This window comes from Bactrocera tryoni, unplaced genomic scaffold (genome assembly GCF_016617805.1).
Source record: "Bactrocera tryoni isolate S06 unplaced genomic scaffold, CSIRO_BtryS06_freeze2 scaffold_11, whole genome shotgun sequence".
Taxonomy (NCBI): Eukaryota; Metazoa; Arthropoda; class Insecta; order Diptera; family Tephritidae; genus Bactrocera; species Bactrocera tryoni.
In genome coordinates this window covers 21,002,335-21,026,305 of record NW_024395824.1, presented here as the reverse complement: position 1 = coordinate 21,026,305, position 23,971 = coordinate 21,002,335, and the positions used below count along the sequence as shown (strand labels likewise).

At 37.0% G+C, this 23,971-nt stretch overlaps 1 protein-coding gene across 1 annotated transcript; it reads left to right on the top strand.

Annotated features, from left to right (window-relative positions):
* On the top strand, nucleotides 1–18,920 carry LOC120779857. Its single transcript, XM_040112213.1, has 4 exons — nucleotides 1–35; nucleotides 96–406; nucleotides 472–1,179; nucleotides 17,893–18,920. Exons 1-4 carry the CDS (start codon nucleotides 1–3, stop codon nucleotides 18,702–18,704), a joined length of 1,866 nt encoding a protein of 621 aa, XP_039968147.1. The 3' UTR covers nucleotides 18,705–18,920.
* The last annotated feature ends 5,051 nt before the right edge of the window (nucleotides 18,921–23,971 follow it).

Below are 23,971 nucleotides of genomic sequence, written 5' to 3'. Positions count from 1 at the left end.
ATGCCATTGTATATGATTGATCACCATTACTACACGTTTATGAAATATTCTTCAATTCTTATTTTATAATGTACGACTATAATTTCTCATTTCAGATTTCGTATAGATAATACAGACCATATAATTGATGTAAACAAAGGAAACTTAGCATTCGAGTTCGATCAAGTGCATATTATATGTCCCGTATATGAACCAGGCACCTTCGAAAATGAAACGGAAAAATATATAATATATAATGTATCAAAAGTGGAGTACGAGACATGTCGGATAACAAATGCAACTCCGCGCGTTATAGCCATTTGTGATAAACCGCAAAAATTAATGTTCTTTACAATAACATTCCGGCCATTTACACCACAGCCAGGTGGTTTGGAGTTCCTTCCTGGAAATGATTATTATTTCATTTGTGAGTATAATTTGTGGTCCATCCATTTTCTTATACATTCTCAAACTTGGATTATGTCATTATAGCAACTTCATCGAAAGACGATCTCTATCGACGAATAGGTGGGCGGTGCTCCACAAATAATATGAAAGTGGTTTTCAAAGTGTGTTGTGCGCCTGAAGATAAAAACAAAACGTTAATAAACACTGGTAGCTCCAGCAGTTCATCTTCTACTGGTAGCACCAGCGCTGGCGGTACTATTATTGGTATAAACACGGCTGACGGCAATGGCCTTACAACAGGTATTGATAATGCTGCCAATATGGATGTTGCCAGTACTCAGACCAATATAAATCAACATCAACATATGAGTAATATAAACACAATTGGAATCAATGGGGTAAATACAGGTTTAATACCAATCGGCGGTGTTCATATTGGCGTCAACAGCGCCGTTGGCGTAAGCAATAGTGGTATGCAAATGAAACCGATGAATGGCGGTAGTGGTACATCAATCAATACTAATATTGATCAGTTCAATCGTATACCAATACAAGCTGGCGGCATTAACGTCATGGGGAATAATGTTGGTGGACTTGGTGGTATTGGCCTTGGTGGCCACGGCGGCGGTGGTATTATGCTATCACCAGGAGGTCAAGGAGGCATAAACATGATCTCGAGTGGTGTAGGTATTGGTATCGGTCAATATCCTGGTCACTCTGGACAGACTGGTATACGCATTAACAACGTCGCGTCCCAGCAACATCATGCAACGCATAAGAACAATAATAATGGTAAGGATACCGGACCAAATGGTGTAGGTGTTAGTGTTGATGGTGGTGGTGGTGGTGGTGATGATGATAATGGTGGTACGTTCATGAATATAAATTTCGGTGATGCACAGTTTTTGCCACCATTTATTAACACAAACCATAGCAATATTGTACAAAGTACAATTAACTGGCCAGAATGGGGTAGAAGCGGTCCCATACATTCTAAAAATAATAATCTAACAGCAACAACAAGAAACGATCATAATATAAATGAACCAAACAGTAATAATTATTATTCACCGTCCCATAGATCGATTAACAATAAAACAATTAATAAAAGTAAGTAAAAAACTACAAATTTATACCACAAATAACAATCAAACCCTTCAAAACCCTTACAATTCCCGCACTTACATACATTCATACCATACATGCAATGCAATGCATACATTAATGATTTTGCTGAGTAAATTATATGTACCAGATATTCATACTCGAAAAAGCTATTGTGCAGGTTAAAACAATAGCTGCGTAATACACAGTAATTTTAATGTGAGTCTTCTTATACATTCAATAATTCTTCTTATATAGAGTGTTCTTGTTACGCTCGCCCGAAAAAAAGCATTTACAAATATTTTATGTATAGGAAAAAATGTCATATACGGGCAACTAGTTTTAAACAAATAAGTTTATTTTTTTATCATTATGCTACAGTTCGGAAGTATTTCTCTAAAAGGGAACGTCGTAGGCCCTATAAAATGTATATGTTTGTGTACGATCAGCGTTACGTGCTGAGGGAGTTTAGCCATGTCCGCCTGGCCATTTGTCTGAATGTACGCGAAGTGGTCCCTTTGAAATTCTCCAAGAAGCTGCTCATTAGTCAAATCCGTCTATATCCGGCCTTTAAACAAACTAAACGATAAAAGTTCTATCTTGTATAAAAAACGTTTTTATTTGACAAGCACTGCAATTTATTATGTATTTTTATCACGTACCTTACACAAAATTTGCAACCCTGCATGTTGCGCCGGAGAGTATAATAATTTTTGGTAAGACTCAAAACTGCTGATTTCCGTCTGTGCAGCCGATAATTTATGTAAATATTAAGGTCTTGATGAAACTCGGTTCGCGTGTTCAAGAAACCAAGGCATAGCTATCCAGTACGGCGATGTATTCAAAATATTTAAGGGACCGTCTCAGTGTGGCCCTCTGAAAAATCACTGATTTTCACGATTTTCTTAAATGTTGTAGATAACTTCAACCGTTCAGTCCGTCTATTTTATAAATAAATATCTACATTCATGACGAATACAAAATGATTTCTTTTTGCTTATTAATTGGGTGTAAAATAGTTAAATAAATTGTTGAAATGACAGGTCCTTAAAAATTTCAAAAAGTCGCTATTGCGCTGTAGAATCTTATTTGAAATTTGACAAAATTGCAGCGGTTTGAACAAAAAGTATAGAATTTGGCCATTTTTTTCGATAGTTTTTCGTAAAAATAATAGGAAGATTTCAAAAATAAAATAAAAGCTTCCATAGTGCGATAGCGAATGGCGTTAAAAATGTTCTCTCAAAATTGGAACTACATATCTTCAAAACTCTTATTTTGGGAGTGGAAACCGTTTTGAAAAACACCATTCTAAGAACAACGCGTTTAAAGATTGGTGGATGTTTATTACAGTGTATACTATCCGATAAGACAACAAAAAAATATATTTTTCGAAAATTTCGCGCTGGGACGATCCCTTAATCCACCTGTTACATGTTGCCGAACAGGATATCACTTGAACATTGGTGTGTTATTTCGTGGTGAAAACCGTTGGTACTATGGATGGATCTGCCACCTGCATTATGTACACTTGTAATAGCTCTCCTGATGTTACCATCCATGGTGGTGGTCTGATAAATAGCATAACCTGGCGACCAACCCTCACATCAGATCATCTGCCCATAATTTTCTCGATTGGGAAACCCTCGACCTTATTTCTGTGGACAACCGCACCTACGTTAACTGTAATAAAGTTTTGTTCTTTAGCAAAGTTAACTGGGTCGGCTTCACAGAATTTGTCGACAACACTTTCATCGAACTACCCAATCCTATGGACGTACCCTATCGTTGGCGAACGTCAATGCCACAAGGTGATCGCAGCTGCCACCGACGCTCAATCTCGGCTGGAAGAATTGCGGAACTCGCTCCAATTTCTCAGCCGAAGCAGTTTTTTTAGCATACGAGCACATCACTTTACGCCAAGACGATCCTTGTGTACCTACAATAAAGGATCTCAATTTGGAGATTCGATAAATTGTAAATCAGCATAAGCGAACACAATGGGTAGAACGCCTGAAGTCTTCTTCACTTCTCCAACGGTGTGAGTAAGCTTCGGGGAATACTGTCAGCGCCTTGTTAAATCCGAGGAGAATTGATATTGGAATTGAATTCGATTGGTATGCTTTCTCGGCAGTTCAAACAGGCAAGGTCAACGATGTGTGCGCAAAGTACCAGAAAACTCCGCGGCACTTTCACCGATGAGTAGGTTTGGAGTGCCATCAACAATAATAAACCTTCCAAATCTATTGGCACAGATGGAATAAACATGCTTATGCATGTCACTGGCCGTTTTTCAAATAACCGATGTGTAAAAGGTCGGGAAAGTGGTCTCCCTATTAAAACTTGGGGAAACCCGTCAACATACGTCCGATAACTCTCCTCTCTCCGGTAGTGAGTTCACTTGAGGCCTTGCTACTCCCGACCTTCACTCACCATCTGATTCTAGCAAACCATCAGCATGACTTCCGTAAAGTGCACTGCACCACCTTGACACTTAGCGTCATAAGCGCCTAGATAGTTCATAGCCGAAATCAAAAACCTGTGATAGGACGATCCGCGTAGCATTGGTTTTGACACAGTCAACCACACAGAGTTAGCTGAGGGCATTGAACAATCGCCGCTCAATTCAGGGTAGAAGGGGTGGACATTGAGCTACCTGATCGGTCAGTATTCATCCGTACTGTTTCGAGGACAAAACTTAAAATTTAGGAAAATTGAACCGGGGCTTCCGCAAGGTGATGTTCTCATACCGTTACTGTTTCATTTCAACATTTTGAAATATTCTCAACAATTAGAAGTAATTTCAATATTGACGACAATGGAATCGATGGTATGTGCTCAAAAGGAAACCACGACAGTTTAATCTACGTAACCTGAATGGAGCCGGATTGTTTTTTATCCAGTCATGGACTGACAATTCGGCAAAACACTGCTGCTTCAACAATAACAGCAACAAAAACAAGATGTTTTTCTGTGATTACGTCGACGATTGATGACACAACTCACTTCAGATACACACTCACCAGCATTTGCAGTGGAGCTATTAACACATAAAAACTCCTACTTATGCAGAATCGACCTCGACATACCAAATAGATTTCTTGCCATATAATAACATACGAAACCGTAATTTGTTACAAGTAAGCTATGTATAAATGGGCTTCGCTCATTTAAAACTTTCAAAAGTGGGCGTGCCTCCAAACTTCAATATGTTTAATGTACATATCTGAAAAACCACCAAAGCTATATTAGCAGGACTCAGTGACAGGAAGATTTTCTAGCTTCATACGTTAACAAAATGGGTGAGATTATCATTTCACGCTAACTCCCCATGTAATGGTTACGTTGAAATTTACTGATATCCCTGTTTCGGTGAACCAGTTCAATTTCAGATAAATTTTAATATTACGACTTTGAACTATTCTCAGTCGAAGTTTAAGTCGAAGTGAAGATTTGACAGATAAATAAACAGATGAAAATTTTTTAACAAATATCAAAACAATTAAATTTAGTTTTTGCTCACAAAAAAGTGATTCATTACTATAGAAATTAGTTTTCATTTATATTACGATGACAAAAATGTCGAGGCCAAAAACTGATATACACATAAGAAAAATCCTTCGTGTTCACTTAAATCAATTCGAACGTTCTAATAGCCCTGACAGACGAGCAAAATTAATGCGCCGTAAGCAACGCTAATGCGCATTGCCATTTTATGGTGACAGACGGCAGACTTGTGCATTTAGACAGCTGATAGTGGAATTTGTTCATTTATTTAAAAAAAAGTGAAACAATAGTGTTCGAAAAAGTTAAGAATATTGGAAAAATTGATAGCAAACTGTGCGTTGTTTATTTTCCGCCATCTAAAAATATTAAAATGTGTTTTTGTTAATATACTTGCACATAATTTAATTAGCAATATAAAAACTGTTTACCTCTGAAGCTGTAAACACAAACAGGGCGGCAGATTTCAACCGACATCTGTCAAACAATAGCAAAAATCTGTAATTTTTAACCAATGTTGCCTACTAAATACAACCAAATGCACGAAATTCTTTTGCATTACAAACTTGCATTCACATGGGTCAAATGCGCAAATAAATGTAACTTAAGCCCGCTAATGCATATTAGCGCTGTCGTCTGTCAGGGCTATAAGCCAAAGTTTTATTAGCAACTAAATGGCTTTTAAAAATGTTTATGGCAGATACCGATGTATTATACGAGGGCTGCTATATATATTTTGGCCTAGGGCAACACTAAGTGTTGCTAGGTGCAATCTGACATTTCCATTGGAAAGTTTGACATTTTTTAGCATAACATCACTCAGAACGTTTTGTCATTTAATCGTGAATTGTTTTATTTACAGGGAATTAAAAAATTCATCTCGACCAAAAATGGAATTAACTCGTGAACATTTTCGTGCGATCATTTTTCACAACTTTCGACGTGGATTATCACGACAAGAGTGCATCGATGAACTAAAATCTTTGTATGGCTATGAAGCACCATCCTATAGCACTGTGAAAAACTGGTACAACGAATTCAATCGTGGCCGACGCTCGCTCAAAGACGAATTCCGTGAAGGTCGTCCAAAAACAGCCGTTGTGCCAGAAAACATCGATGCCGTACGTGAACTGATAATGCAAGACCGTCATGTGACATACCTTCAGATAGAGGCATGCCTATGCATTTCTCCCACCAGCATACATTCGATATTGCATGAACACCTGGCCATAAAAAAGGTTTGTTCTCGTTGGATCCCGCACAATTTGCCAATCGCTCAAAAAAAGGCTCGTGTGGATTGGTGTAAAGAAATGCTGAAAAACTACGATCGCGGTGCTTCAAAAGACGTTTATAAGATCGTTACAGGTGACGAATCATGGATTAATGCGTATGAGCCCGAAACAACACAGCAATCGACAACTATTCCCATTATTAGGCCTTATTCACATTATTAGGCCAGAAATATATATAGCAACCTACGTATCTACTATGTTTGTTACAAAAGTTTAATTGTGTGCTGTGTGCCAATGATTAAAAAAGTAGTAGATTGTATTCCAATCTTTGTATCTGAAATTCTACCCGTGATCCCTTCATTTTATTCTAATGTTTTTAAATTGTAGCTTGTCTTGTCTAGCTTCGGGATTTAATTTTACGAGCTCAACAATTTTTTTTACCTTCTTGTGCTGCCGTGTCGCATCGGAGAGAAAACAGACTGCCAACTTCGCAACGTTACGATCGACCACAACACGTGCGGGATGGGATAGATACCAAAAGTTGAAGAGGGAAGCTAGACGCATTTGCAGACAGAAAAAATGAAAGGCCAAAATGCGTGAGTATGACGAGCTTCACAAGCAGGCCGGCAGATGAAGTGCTCGAAAATTCTACGAAAAAATGCGGCGACTAACAGAAGGTTTCTAGAGCGGAACATACTCTTGAGATACATACCAGAGATGATCTAGTAACCGATACCCAGAGCATACTAAAATTATGAAGGAGCATAATGCCAGGAGAAGGCAAACCCGATTCCCCAATCAATGACGATGAATCAGACGTTCCATTGCCCGACCATAAATTCGAATAGCTGCGGGGCCGATGAATAGCCGGCCGAGCTATATACTGTGCCCACAAAATAAGGTGACATATGAATTTAAACTGCGCGCGTCGAAGGATTTGGAGAATTATTTGTTTTTAGGTTGGTAGTACTGTCAGTCACATTTATGTCAAATTTCATGTCAAAATATTCATTAGTGTTTGAAATACGTGTCGTTTTGTGAGCTGCTAAAAGTGAGTTTTTCGTTTTTTACGATGTCGAAATTTGTTGAGCAAAGAATTTGCATTAAATTTTCTTTACGGAATCAATTTTCTGCTGCAGATACGTTGAGGATGGTGCAGAAAGCCTTTGGTGATGAGGCTATGTCTAAAAAAATGTTTACAAGTGGTATAGTGAGTTCCACGCCGGCCGTGAACGTGTCGAAAACGAAGAGCGCCAGGGCGACCATCAACCTCAACCGACGAAGCTCACGTTGAACAAATCAAAGATTTGGTGTTGAAAAACCGTCGATTAACAATTAGAGACTTTGCTGATGAAGTTGGCATATCGAAAGGCTCAGCCAATACCATTTTGAAGGATGTTTTGGGCCATAAGCGCATGAAATCTCGACTGGTACCGAAAACATTGAATTTTTTGGAAAAAAGGCGTCACGTTGAAGTGTGTGAAACGCTGCTCTCCGACTACCAGGTTGTCATGAAACGCATTATAACTGGAGATGAGACTTGGATCTATGCTTACGAACCCGAAACAACCGATCAATCGAGCGAATATCGTGCCAAAAGAGAGCCGAGACCAAAAAAATCGCGCCAAAGTCGCTCAAAAATCAAGGTTGTGTTGACTGTTTTCTTCGATTATCGTGGTGTTTTGCATTATGAACTCTTTCCAACCGGTCAAACAGTCACCAAGAAATATTATTTCAACGTTATGCATCGTTTGCGTAACGCTATCCGCCTAAAAAGGCCGGAATTGTGGAAAGACAATTCTTGGTTTTTACACCACGATAATGCACCATCCCATACTGCCCTCGTAATTCGTGATCATTTTGCCAAAAGTTAACCCATATCGTTCCGCAACCATCGTATTCACTTGATCTGGCGCCGTGCAACTTCTGGCTGCTCACCAAGCTCAAAAGACCGCTCCGGGGACACCGTTTTTATACGATAGAGGAGATTCAAGCCGCAGCGAAGACGGAACTGAATGCCATCCCGGAAAGTGACTACAAGCAGTGTTTCGAAGATTGGAAAATCCGTTGGCATAAGTACATTGCACCGGGAGGGGATTACTTTGAAGGGGATGAAATTGATTTGGAAGAATAAATAAAGAATTTTCAAAATAAATACAATGTCACCTTTTTTTTTGGGCACAGTATTATTTCGAGCTGCAGAACGAAACAGAAGGTACCATCCTCTTCAAGAGTGTAAAACTGCTGGCGTAAGCTGATGATGATGCCGTTAGTTCTGCTTTCTCCAGAATGGATAAGGCGGCGAAGCAAATGGGTCTGGTGGTGAACGAGGGCAAGACGAAATATCTCCTGTCATCAAACAAACAGTCGTCGCACTCGGGACTATGCTCCCACGTCACTGTTGACAGTCATATCTTCGAAGTCGTAGATAATTTCGTCTATCTTGGAACCAGCATCAACACCACAACAACGTCAGCATCGAAATCCAATGCAGAATATCTCTTGCCAATAGCTGCTACTTCGGACTAAGTAGGAAATTGAGAAGTAAAGTCCTCTCTCGACGAACAAAAACCAAACTCTATAAGTCGCTCATAATTCCCGTCCTGCTTCATGGTGCAGAGGCTTGGACGATGACATCAACTGATGAGTCGACGTTGAGAGTTTTCGAGAGAAAAGTTCTGCGAAAGATTTACGGTTTGCGCATTTGATACGACGAATATTGCATTCGATGGAACGATGAGCTGTATGAGATTTACGACATTGATATAGTTCAGCGAATTAAAAGACAGCGGCTACGCTGGCTAGGTCATGCCGTCCGAATGGACGAAAACTCTCTAGCTCTGAAAGTATTCGACGCAGTACCCGCCGGGGGAAGCAAAGGAAGAGGAAGACCTCCACTCCGTTAGAAGGACCATGTGGAAAAGGACCTGGATTCGCTTGGAATCTTCAGTTGTAGATTCAAGGTTTAAAACATTTCAACCAGAATATAGTTGTGTTGAAACTCGTAAAAGGGATCCAGAACTTCGATAGCTCTATGAAATTGTACATACCATCATGTAATACGTCACGGTACGGAACGGCTTGCTAGGAGCCGAAATCAAAATTGAAGAATGGGTACTGCTTAACTTTGGATGCAATCCTATATCTCGGGAACTACAGGACCAATATGACCTGACTAAATCTAGTCGTAGCGTAATAACCCTGGCAGACGAGTAAAATTAATGCGCCTCAAGCAACACTAATGCGCATTGAAATTTTATGGTGACAGACGGCAGGCGCGTGCATTTAGACAGCTGATAGTGAAATTTGTTCATTTATTAAAAAAAAAGTTAAATAAAAGTGTGCGAAATAGGTAAGAATATTTGAAAAATGGATAGCAAACTGTGCGTTGTTTATTTGCTGCCATATAAAAATATTAAAAATTGTTTTTGTTAATATACTTGCACATAATTTAATTAGCAATATAAAAACTGTTTACCTCTGAAGCTGTAAACACAAACAAGGCGGCAGATTTCAAGCGACATCAGGCAAACAATAGCAGAAACTAGCCATTTTTGGGCAGTGTTGCCTACTCAAATTTAGTAAATTCAGCTAAAAGCAAGTAAATGTAAATTAAGACCGCTAATGCATATTAGCGCTGTCGTCTGTCAGGGCTATAAGATAGTTGTTGATTTCCAGTCTTATGCTACAGTGTGAAAATGGAAATATGGACTATAACTTTTCAAGTCCAAAGAAATCAAATATATGAATCTCTGTCCCAATGGCTGGGTTTTTACCGAAAATATGTTTAATATATGAGGTTACTTAATGAAAGTCAAAGATCATCTCTTTTGTAAATAATATGTCATCTGCCATAAAAGATAATATCGGATTAATTATCTTAGTGCCCATTCTCCTAATAAGTAGATTTTCGAACTTCCTCTTGACTGTATCTGTCTTCAATAACTTTGTCCTTGTGTTTAAAATGTGTGAAAACGAGCCTCATTTGTTTAATGTAGAATTGTGCCAATACCGGAAAGTATTTTCCTAGCTTCGACCATAGAAAATTTCGATAGTATAAAATGTTTGGCTACTCTCGATTTTACCGCAATCTTAATTGTTAGGTATACATTTTCGGGCCTAAATTCACTAACTCTACTACTATTATGGAATTAGTATGTCCAGCTACTGTAATAATAATATATGTATGTACATTAAATACCATTATAATAAGTTATTCAAATGCAGTGAAAATATTATTTACGAAGAAAGGCGAAAACTTTATTCTGGGTGTAAGAATCCAAGGGATTGTACCTGAGATTTAATTTTGAAAATGATTCACACAAATATTTGTCAGTGGAAAAATCATAAATTTATCAATTGGAATTTTACTTGAAATTATAGGTAGTATAATTAATTTTTGAATTTTGAAGACATGTTTAGAAATATATTTTTGTGTCTTATATATTGTATTAAAATGAAACGGTAAACGATTTTTCATTATGTACTCGCAGAACGTGTGAACCATTGCACGGAAAGACGTCAAAATTCGCAATGTATTTTCAGTTATACCTCCGGAAGCTCCTAAAAAACGTTTTTTATTTTATTTATTATTATTTTTTTTTCATTTTCAATTTTTTATTTGTTTATTTTTTATTTGTATTGTGTATTTGATTAATGTTTTTATTTATGTCTTTTTTTATTTTTTTATTTTTTTAATTTTTTATATTTTTTATATATTTTTTTATATTTTTTTTTTTTTTTTTTTTTTTTATTTTTTTTTTTTTTTATTTTTTTTTATTTTATTTTTATTTTTTTTTTTTTTTTAGCAAAATCACCGTCGATTCATTGCATTCGATGAATGGGACGCACCCTCTTCTCCTCCAAATGCACCAAACAAACTTTATATCGTACGTAAATTATAGGTAAAGCAAGACGCTATTTTATATCACATATCGCCTTACAATCGATCCGTCATCTCATTTTGATCGTAACCGTTGACGGTTCTGATTGTGTCTTGGAAACGTGTATTTATTCGTCTTGAAAAATAATATAATATAACTTAAGCGTGAGCGGGATCTTCTAGTTTAAGAATGTGTTAACTTTTAGCATAATTAACCTGCGAAGTATACTTTTTATTAAGTTGGATCAAACTGAACAGATTGTGTTAAATTTTACTAAAATCGGTTCAGCTGGACAAAACGTTACGTGTCACTTTATATACACTAGGTAGAAAAAGTCTCCTGTAAGAACCAAAAACCTTTGGCAACATTAATTTGTCAGCACTTGATTTTTATAATATTGAGATTATCAAATTGATTCACTATATTGTCGATAAACTCTATGCCACCAGCTTCACTTGCTGCCATATACCACAATTAACCTCCACCCTTCCCACGCTTTACGGTTGAAGAAAGCTTTCGTGCTTCAAGGGCCGTACCAGTTTTTCGCCGCTCCATCTGTTTTCCTTTCATTCCAAAAATACAATATTTTGTCTCATCCGATCATAAAATAGATTTCCAGAAAGATATGTGTGTTCGTTTGAAAATGCACTGCAATATTTTTTCAGAAAATTATTGGATATTTGCATCCCACTCGCCCATGTTGCATATTGTTTTTCTAAACTGTTATTTGGGAAGCGGTTAAGCGCGGATAAATCTTTTCAAGAGATACAACTCTGCGTATTTCCCGAATAGTCAATTTTCTCGGACAAAGCACTTAGGAATTCCATGAAATTTGTTGGCATGCGCATTTAATATTCTGATAAGAACTTTCAAAAATGCATATGTTTTATAAATATTTTTATTGGAACATATTACACGAATTAGTGAGCTAAGACTACCTAGTACATATTCTGCAATGTTCTAATATATTTTCTGTTTGTTTTCGGCATTCATTCAATTAATTTGGATTATTGTGTAATTCGCACTTGATTTTAATCTTCACTGCGTGCGAAAAACTTTTAGCTACAATTTTGTCGGATACTATAAAAGTAATATGGTGTTACAAATTAAATATTATGTACAACAAAATTTTAGTGAAACTTATGCGTTAATCGCATTGTATACGTCAATGTAATAATGCACATTACAGAATACATTAACAGTTTAATTTCGATTCAATTAACTATTTTTTAAAAAGGTATTAAGGTAAAATCGCTATGGGATGTGTAAGTAATAATTTTAATCCAATATAATATAACAATGTTAGAATTTATTACAATAACATCGTTCTTCTTGCTAATTTACGTACTTATACATATTGTCATCATAAAAGCCTATGAAATTTGGGATATGATGCTCACTATTGTTTTGCACATGATATTTGCACGAAATCTTAGTTTTAAGTTATGTTGTTATGCTATGTATATATTGCTTATTCTGATATCTGACATAAGTATATTCAGTTGCCGTTACGAAAACTATGCTGATACATACTTTAAATGAAAATAAATTATAATTTTATTAGTAGTGTAGGTAATGTAATTTTTATTTTTTCAATATTGCATTCTATATGTTCCATTTAATATTTTGTATGTACACCTCTATAGTATACTGTTGTTCGGCAACAGTATACCAAAATTTTCAATACGAGGATATCGATTATCTACCCTAGGCAATTGACTCGACAATCGCCATTTTCGTATGGGTCATTCTATTCAAAATGAACATTAAACATTTTTTCGCGAAAAACATTTTTTTGTGTTCTTTGAGATAATAGGCGTGTTTTATTTGACCAGCAAATTAAGCTATTAGCTTATTTTGAAGGGAAGACTTAGCCAACATAATTATGCTGGCTTCTCATAAGCTATCATAGCTTGTATATTGAACTAGAGGCATTCTCAGTTCATCGTCTTTTTTCATTCACAATAGCAAGGTTTTTCCCAAAAAAAAAAGTACTTGGCAAAGCGAGAAACATCATTTTGACATATGTAAACAAACCAAAATTACAGATTTTTTCGATGAGTATTAAGATAAAATTAAGACAAATACAAGTATGAACACTTGTTTTCAGTTTTCTGTATTCTATTAAAGTAGTATTAAATTTACTATTAAGTAAATTACCTTTAAATATTTACGTCCACGCTCAAGCGTAGTCACAAACATGAGAAAATGAAAATTTAAAATAAGTTTGTTTTGCCACTAAGTTATTAGGGGTATTCTCTTGCTCTTGCAAGATTGCAGATTGCAAAAATACTATACCGAAATCTACAAGAGTACGAGAGCACCCTTTGCAGAATCTACTAATATATGAACGGGTGATTCGGTCAATTTATTGTTAATGACTATTATGCATGGCTATTGTGAATTGACGCATCTTTTGCATACATTTTTAACAAAAAGAAAACTGTAACAAATCTTTATAATTTAAATAGAAATTATAAAATCCATTTAAAACTTATCTTCCTCAAATTTTACGACGTAATATGTCTTTATGTAAAATGACTGCTAAAATAGGGTTGCAATTATATTTTTGCGTGACATTGCACGCAAATATACATGGGTTTTGGTCTGACATATTTTACAGCCATTGAAAATAATTTTCTGCGTGTATTTGTTGTTGTGCCGGTGCACCAAGAGGAAATATATGCAATTCTTGCACCGTGCTAGGGTTTTGCAAGAGCAAGAGAATACCCCTATTAAGTTTTGTAAAGAGAAGTTCCCAGCATAACTAAATAAGGGTTCGACTTAACCAGACAGCAGTTAACAAAACAAAAACATAGTATCTCATTTTAAAAGTAATGGCTGTGTATGTTGATACCGTTCCAAACGAAGTTCCTTGTGGTGATCATTAAGGGGCTATACCAGTGTGACACTTTCAAAAAAAAAAATTATTTTTATTTGCTTTTTCGATAGCTTATATTTCCATAAATATCCTGTGAAATCGGGAAGGTCGTATCTTGAATAGTTTTTGGATGGCAGCGTTCTAAAGAGCGACCGCTCGGAGGTGCAAACATATATAAGTGAATCTTTAAACGCGTTTTTCTCGAAACGACATTTTTCAAAATTGCTGGCATCATAACTCAAGGAGAAATTGACCGATCGACTTCAAATTAAAACTGAGTATTTTTGAATACATCTTTTTGATTGGTTGAAATTTGTCAATATGGCATTAAAAAAACGACAATTTTTTACCTACAAAACGATTTTTTTCAAGGTTACGCCATTTTGTTAATTATTGATATTTTTCAAAGATCGTAGGTCATTGTATAGGAAATATCTTTGAGTTTAATAAACTTTTAAAATTTTTTTGTTTCAGCAACTCATTCGGCCGGAATCATGCCAGCAGTTGGGGCACTTTTTTTTTTTGGCACCTCCGAAGACAGCCCATAACTCCGTTATTTTTCAACATTTGTAAAACAGAATCTTAAAATGTAGTTGAAAATATACCTTATTACGTTCAAAGAAGTTCGAAATATTCAATCGCGTACTTTCTCTTATAAAAATTCACGAAAATCGCCTAATTTTTCATGCGTCACTCTGGTATAGCCCCTTAACAACCGTTGAAGATTCATCATCAATCGGACAAAAGCAACTAGTTTTATTAATTGATAATTTAGTGCGTAATCTAAACTTTTTATACTCTCGCTACCTGTTTCTACAGAGTATAATAATTTTGTTCAACTAAGGGTTGTGCGTATCAACTTAAGCAAAGCGTGACTGATGTAGGGTTTTGTATATATAAATGCTCAGGAGCATTAAATGAAGATAAAAACCTGTATTGCTCAGGAGGTCTCAGTACCAAGAGGCAACTGTGGGCAAAATATTTTGAATAAGTGGGCGTCACCGCGGGCTCTAATTAGTTTAATGAACATATCTTCTAAACCACTAAAGCTCAAAGACCAAATTAGCCCAACACATATCTTATAAGAACTATTACCGACAGTGTTAAAATGAATAAAATCGTAAGAAAAAAACGACTAAAAGCGCTGTTAATCAATAAGTTATTACGACATAAAATTGTACTCCGAAATGAGAAAGCTTTACGTGAGCCGGTGTGAAAATTGGACGATGGGCTTGTCATCGCCCACTTATTGGTGAAATCAGATATCACGAGACCCGACTAACCAATTTCATCTAAATTTAGTACGTACAATTCTTTCTCATATTCCCAGATCACTGTGTAAAGTGAACTACAACCACGCATATTTCCCATGTATCACAATTTTAAATTCCATTTGAAGTACATAAATCAAGAAGCAATTAATATAACGGGATAAAATTAATAATTATATAATTTGATAATTAATTTAACTATTAAGTAATATTTTATTTAAAGTATGCCAAATTACAGTTTTAAACAATTTGACGAAAACTTGACCTAGGCCCTATATAACTAATGCCAGGATTTTCGAACATCCAGCTGACTTTGCTCCATATGATCGGTTATTGCATGTGAGGTACCTTAATGAAACCCAGTTAACATTTTTTTTAAGTATGTGGCTTGATAATAGTTAATAGATAAAATCGGGTCGACACTACCCCAACTCCTATCTACTACGTATAATTTTTTTTCGTTTTTCTAACAAATCTTATGCCGAATTTGTCGGTTAGTGTATGAGTTAAATATTATATATCATTTTATATACAAAATTGCTTAGATTTCGATCATGTGGTGTTATTCCTGCAAGTTGCAAGAGCGTAAAATGTGAAAAGTATTTATCTGATTTATTTTAAATTCTAATGATCAGAATTTTTTTATTTTTTTATGTTCATTTTATGATTTCTGCATATTTGCGAATACATTAAACAATTCTTTCCAAAAATGTAAACTCGTCGTTGTTAACGTTTATCCGACGCAAGTTTTCCTGCAACTATAATCCATCTGCCTTTTTCAATAGGGGTGCTAAATATAAAATTTGTCTGTTTTGTTCTTTTACCTATTGCGTACTATAATATTAACAGAAACATAGTTTAGCTTGTATTATGTTCATTATGTTGTTAGTTATCTTGGATTGTAATAAGGTAGCCTTGCAAAATTTAAGAAAACTTGAAGTGTATGTACTTACAGGGCCAAGATATGTTAGTAGTTTAATAATTCTGGAGCCACTAAGAAGTACAGTAAAAATGTTGGTCCATTGATTTCCATATTTTCATAACACTTATTTATATTGTAATTGGAACGAAGTTCCTTACGGCAGGCTTGGAGAAGATAGGGATTTTGCTGCGGGACCTAACTGAAAAAAGTGATGGCAAAACCGTAAGAAATAACCCGTAAGAAAAAGACTGTAAGATCGCTAATTATAGCCTACGTTTAGGTTTTGCAAATAATTAGGCATGAAAATCTGTAACATTATTGTGTATGCAAATTAGTTTTGAGTGAAGTGCGGAACACATAGAGCGCGACAGACTGCAAACTATATCTGTCAAATATTAAAATACAGACGTTCTTATGGGCACTGTTATTTTGACAGCTGCACGACTACACGATTGCAGGCCGACAGTTGTCGTTCCCGCTAACTTGAATATTTCCTATATTTGCCAACGGCAGTAGGGCGACAGTAGAGTTGACAGTAGAATGGAAGATAGAAAGAGGAGGTAGAGTGGTGATGCCACTAATATGTAAAATGTAAAATTATTCACAGCTCTATCAAACTTGACGTTATTTTACAAACAAAAGCATAAAATAGCTCTATTATAGCTATATTATATCATTTGTAATAACAATTGATAATTTAAAGCAAAAATATTGACCTATTTACTTATTTTTTGCATAAAAAATTTCACTTTGAACAAAATATTAAAATTTCATTGAAGTGAAAGGTATTAGTATGGCCACGACGATATTGTGCACATGCAAAATGGACAGCTGTGTTGTCTTGTGTACATGCCGGCCATTGTTATGTTGCTGCCTTCTTACGAATGTTCATGTAGTAAGATGCACAACGCCATTTTCTGTTTACTGTCGTGCTGCTGCAGTCTGTCGCAGTCATTGCGTTCACCACTTGAGAATTGTGCTTGCACTAAGTACGTTTATGGGGAGTTGCATTGTTGCATATTTTTTGGCACAGGTTGGTTAATGGTTTGAGGAAATAACCCGTAAGAAAAAGACTGTAAGATCGCTAGTTATAGCCAACCTTTAGGTTTTGCAAAATAATTAGGCATGAAAATCTGTAACATTATTGTGTATGCATATTAGTTTTGAGTGAAGTGCGGAACACATAGAGCGCGACAGACTGCAAACTACATCTGTCAAATATTAAAATACAGACGTTTTTATGGACACTGTTATTTTGACAGCTGCACTACTACACGATTGCAGGCCGACAGTTGTCTTTCCCGCTAACTTGAATATTTACTATGTTTGCTGACGGCAGTAGGACGACAGTAGAATTTTCTTAATACTTATCTGTACTTAAATAAAAACTAATCAGCGAAATTTGAGAGAAAAATCAGGACAACGTACATAAAATTAAGCACAATTTTTTTTTGCAAATTGTATCGATTCTACATTATCCGAAGGAACTTCGTTCCTACCTGGTGTCCCACGACACCACATTTCTTTTTTTTTTATTATTATTATAATTGATTTTACTCCGATTTTAGCTATTATTTTTTCTGATCATGGAATTAATTCTTATATCTATAAATGAAATAAATGGATTCAGCCACTACCAGTAGTAGTTTTAGCATTATGAACTTTAACAGCGATTAAATAACTAATCTTCAATATTTCTCCTTTTTTTTAGACGATCATTATGACAAGCATCCAAATGAAGTAGTGAAAAATGAGGAGTTGACCTATAATAGCGGGGCAGCGTCAATGAAACCCTGGTCTTTTTGGACGACCATTAGTACAGCAACAAGTTGGCTTGTCTTCAATATATACAGATGGTTATTGAAACGAAGTAGAACCATAGGAGGTATATTGTTTCTATCGAGATTTTCCAGCAATTGTGAATTCGGAGAAAGATCACGGACGGCAGCACAACTACAGAGCGAGTATATTCAAATTAATACTAAACTGTTACAACTTTACCTGCAGTGCTTTGTAAAACTTAAGTATTTAGTATTTAAATACTACGACTTAATTATCTCTATCAATGTAATAGTTGCTGCAACTATATATGGGTTACAATTTGATATACAAAACACCGCCATGAAGGGTAAAACACCTCAATTAAAATTGTATACAGCAAGGTGTGGATCAAAGTCAAGTTCAGCTGGTAAATTTGTAATAGCGCCTCATTTTACAATCGCCATATGTAATTCAAAAGTAAACCGAAAATTTTTGTATGTGCATTTGTCTGGGTCTGTTAAATCCTTAAGATGTTATTCGGCAGGTTTTATTTTCTTATTGCATGAAATTGGTATATCTCATAATGCATCTACTCCTGTGACTATTTCTGCGTTTAGTTCTAAATATTTTCTTATAGTCAGGCGACAAGAAGACCAAATTGCATCAAATACCGGCATGCTGCAAAATGCCAGTCTGTTACTGATCAAAAATTCCCGTAGTCAAATATCTAGTGTTAATGTAAAAGTGAAAAGATTTCGGTGAACATTTTAAGAGAGGTGGATTATAAAAACGTACCAGAAATTAAAGTTAATATTTAGAATTAACTAGCTTCAGCGTTAAACAGGTATAATGAGGTATAAAAAATTAAATATAATGTATTGGTTAAATGTTCTAATATTGTGGATACATGGTAATTGTGTTGTATATACATTTGCACCTATCTCTACCCTAGCTTAACCGTTTGTACATATACATATTTCTGCTATTATAAAAAGGTCTGTTTTTTCTTGCTTTACCAAAACCTTACATATTTTGTTAAATGTTTTGTGGAAATTTCTGATGATATATGTATACTTAATATGGCCGCAAAACCTAACTTTGAAGGGCAATGAATTTCGCTAATTCAGATCAGCTAACGATACAGAAATGGTGTGGGATTTTATTAACAAAATGCAAAAATCTTCTAATGTCCAAAAAAAGCTTAGACCGCTATGATTTTAAACACGATTGAAAAGGGAAAATTGTAAGACAGCAACAATTTAGCCTAAAAAAACTTTGTGATGAGAAATTTAGCATTCGCTACAAATCGAAATGACTGCTGTCAACAGCTTTCCCTAATACAGAAAAAGTAGTAGTGATCCTTCTCCTGTCTTAAAAAGTCTTTAAATTTTGAATATATTAATTAACATGTCTGTGTTTAAAAATATACATATATGAAGAATATATGTATGTATATTACTTCGATTCTTAATGAAAGGCATTGTCTTCTCTTAGGTAAGGTCACAAACTGCAGCTGTCATACAAAATTTTAAATCCATAATTTTACCTGTTACATAAAGCCCACCACCACCAGATGTTTGTGGTTTCGACTGTATATGCAGTTTCATTAAAATAGCCACGAACTGGCAAAGCCTTATACCATGTTCCGACCAAAAATTTGAAGTGACTGAATTATATTTAATCTAATTGGAGATCTTGAAAACAAATGTTTTTTAGTAACAAAAAAATTCTCATCGTTTAATATTTCTGACAAGAAAACATTGTGATGTCGTATTTGCTTGCAACAGTCGTCTTGCTTTAAATATTTTCCATTTAATGGAAATAATGGAAGCATTTTTTGATATAGGAAGACTACAGATGGTTGCTGAAAGACATTGAGAAAACAGCCGTTAGCGTGCCAGCCTTTACTCTAATTATATGATTAATTTTTTAAACGGTCAATCTTTTGATTAATGAAGTCGATTGGAAGGTTAATTCAGATGCAGTGCTTTAAATTAATTTGTTTGTTTACATTTCTTTCTTCGAATTTTATTGTATTGTTAGAACGTATACACCACCAATTGATTCCCTTTCCGCAAACAATTGCGAATCTCCAAGCTTATTTATACCCACAATCGTTCGGAGCAAGCAATTGTTTTACCATCTAATCAAATTTGATCAAAATTGAATTCATACAACGTCCGGTGTGTTTAACGTTTACTCACACTGCGCTCAAAAGCACAGCGGATTAAATCAATGCGTTGATCAGCGCCCTGAGAATGCTAAGCATTTTCAGTACCAATTAGCATTGTGGAATGGACACACTTACCACCTTGGTCGGGTTCGAGGCCCATCTAAAACCTCTGCCGTACTTTGGGTTCGGCACCCGGTTGCAATGCAACTCCAAAATTAACTGACAAAGTGTCAGTTCTTCCCTCATTCGAGTTTCAACCACAACCACCACGATACTTCCCGGGGGGCCAGCCCACATGAGTAGATTGGAGCGAACTCCAAGAGCTCCTGTTCCCGGTGGTGCCTGAAGCCGAAAGTACTACCAGTTCAGCTTCCTTACTGCTCAGGACTGGTGACCAGGGGTTGGACTTCTCACGCACACCCCAATAACCCAAGTTAACGCGAATACCTTACACCGCTAACATTTAAGTCCCCATTAGTCCAGCTAATCCCCATACCCTCAAGATCCCTTACGTCCGCGTACATCGGGCAACTCGCAACAACATGAACCCAGTCTTCAGACCGTACAATGTTGCATCGATACGATTTGCCACAATATTGCAGTTCTTTAAATGACACAAGCTACATACAGGCCCATATGCCGAACAGCATTAAATGCCTCCCATTTTACCTATGACCGCCTGCATGCCCTCCTTCATTCTCACCAAGTGTGGTGTAAAACACATTCTTTCACTCATGGTCAGCTCCAGATATTTGACTCGCCGTCAATCGGTGCACGAACCGGCAACAATCTGCCCTTAAGCAGCATTGTCTCAGTTTTTTCCATCGATTTGTCCACCCTCTCACCCAAGTATTTATAATTTCTAAAAATTGTCCCCCGCCGCAGACCGCAAGCGACCTTTAACAAGTAAAAGAAGATCATCCGCATTTGCGCAACACTTACCGAATGGTTCGAGCTGCCCAAGCAGGGAGTCCATCATGAGATTCCAAATATGTGGAACAAAAATGGAATCCTACAGGCAACCATGAATCACTCCAATCTCCACTCTTCCACTCATGCCGGTAAGAGAGGCCTTTCTGTCTAAAAAGTAGCTCCCAAAGAGCGATTTCTAAACACCCAAGTTCCTCCAGTGGTTGTATCACTCGATCCTTGCTTAGGTAATCAAACGTCCTCTTGAATTCAACAAATATGCCAAGGACATAATTGCTGACGCTCTCATTAACAAAATTCGTAAAACCAATCATCCTCTACACTGCGTCCTTCCCTAAACCCAAACTGCCTATCCGACCACATACGCCGCATTAGCTCCTGACGCCGTCACATCATAACTCTTTCCATCACTTTTCCAAGTACTTACCCCTCATTAGCCTGACAGTTCTCCTCTTCAAGGTTAACTCACGCAACTACTACTTAAGTTTTCTAGTCAAAAAATCATTCACACTTCCTAAAAATCCTATCACTAAACCCCCACAGTACCTTATAAAGACGAGCAATTTTCTCATCCACCCCCAACTCCTCAAAAATCATAATTTGAATCAATTTGAATTATGATCACTCAATCCTCTTCCTCACTTAATCTTCCACCTAACACCAAATGCCCTGCTTGCTACCTCATTCATAAACGTCATGTTAATATCACTCACACCCCAGACCCATCAAAAGTATGCCTTTCACTGGGATCATTCACAATGTGGAGGCTATTGCCACCACCCATTCACTTAAAGTCTCACCTTGATTGTGGCTCCGATATCCAGACAAATGCCGGGATACCTTACTGAACCACATCAAGTACGAGGCATTTGCATCTAACCCCAGGTTAATGGACTGCTACCTACAAAAATAGCAGCATATCCATGTATCAAAGGTAGGGGTCTAGAGGCTCGCTAAATTTGCAGTACAAACTAGCCACAACCATTCTACCGAACACCCCCTCTATAGCTACACAAACACCCAGCTGTGAAGAATCCAAAACTACACAATCATAGCTTGGATTATTCACAACTATTGCAGCATTAACCTTAAGGTCCGAAAAGACCCTGAAACCTCCAGAAAGATCCCTAACCACACCATTAGTGGCGTAGGGCTTCTGGAGTAAGGCAATACTACACCCATCCTCAGTCATGCAACCCCTCAGCTCACACATTACGGCATATGAGCTCTGGCAGTTTAACTGGGAGATCCCTTTCATCAATGTCTGGCAAGGGCGTGCTCAACGATGTCACAGTAAATCGGGCAGACAGCTGACATCATCAGATGCCCAGCTGGTCTACCCTTGAGTGCACAGTTGCGGCAATGTGGTGCATTGACACAACCGGCAGTCGTATGGCCTTTTAACCGCACCTCCGGCAGACATCGGATTTTGCCCTACAATCAGCCACCCTATGGTCGAAACCCATACACCGGAAGCAGCCCGCGACAGGGCTATCCTGCCGCACCCGGAAGGAGAACCATTTAATATAGCACCTACCAGCCTCCAGGAGAGCGGGCATCATTCTGTCCGTACCCTCCAGGACAACAATGGTGCTACCCTCAGAAGCCACCTTTCAGGGGCGACTGACCATCCTCACTTCAGACCTCTGGGACGCCGAAATTCAGCCAGAGTAACTCTTCCATGAATACATCATGGGAGTTCTCCGTATGAACTCCCTGAACTACAACCCGAGGACCCAATTTCCGGTTGACACTCACGTCCCCACCTCCCCGAATTTCTTGTTATTCGCAACCTTTTCCCTCTCTATAACGAAGAGAATGCGAATAACCGCCACACCACCCTTAAGGGGCCGTACTTCATGGATCCTCTCTCCCAGTGAAGGACCCAGCTCTTTTTCAACTTTCTTAATAACTTTCTTAGAGGAACTACCGTCACCAAGAGTGCCTCATACTTTAAGGGAAACTCCTTCGCGGCTTCCTTCTCAAAATGCTTCGCACCAAAAATCAACTCACTTAACTTCCCATTTAAACCTTTTACAGCCACAACATGGCTGAGCGGCCTGCCCAGGTCCTCCTGTTACACGGGCAACTGAACGGCAGACGCTCAGCACAACTCTCACCGACAGGCAATTCTGCCGGCAAAGAATACCAACAACAAGGTATAGTATTGAAACAACTAAAACCGAATCACAGCCCATGTAACTCAATCAGTACCGAAAAACTACTTGCTCCTACAAACACTTTGCCCTTCACTCATTATACAAAACACCTGCTCTGCTCGTTTTCAAAATTCAAATTCAAAAAAAACTAAGAAAACTACCTGCTCCTACAAAAATTTTGCCCATAGCCACTATGCAATATAGAAAAAAAACCTACACTATTCGTTTGAAAATTATGTGTGACACACGAACCTAACTACTTGAAAATAGAGAAAGCTACTAGAATGAACGAGACATTTTTGTATGTACAAATACATGCACATACACACAAACATGTTCACAACTTGTTTTTTTCTCGCCACCTATAATTCTAATTCCGAAAAAATTATTAATATTATTCTCGTCCTCTCCATTAGAATTTGTTTGTTGTTCATCTGTGGTAGATTTTTGTTTAGTTTTTTCTCTTTGTTAGTTGCTGCTGCTGAAGCTTTCTTTGTGAGTGTTTTATCTGTTTTAGTTGGCTGTACGTCGTTCTCAACCAGAAATATGCTGTGTTGACCTCAACTGGATACATGTATGATACCTGTTGACGACAGCCTTACCCCACAGTACTCAAAAGTACAACGAATGAAATCAAAATGTCAGTTCGACTCGCATTTGTGTATAAACCGCAACCACCACGATACCCCCGAGGGGCCAGTCCGCACAAGAAGGTTGAAGTAAACTCCAAGGGCTCCTGCTCCCCGTGGTACCAGAATTAAGTCTCC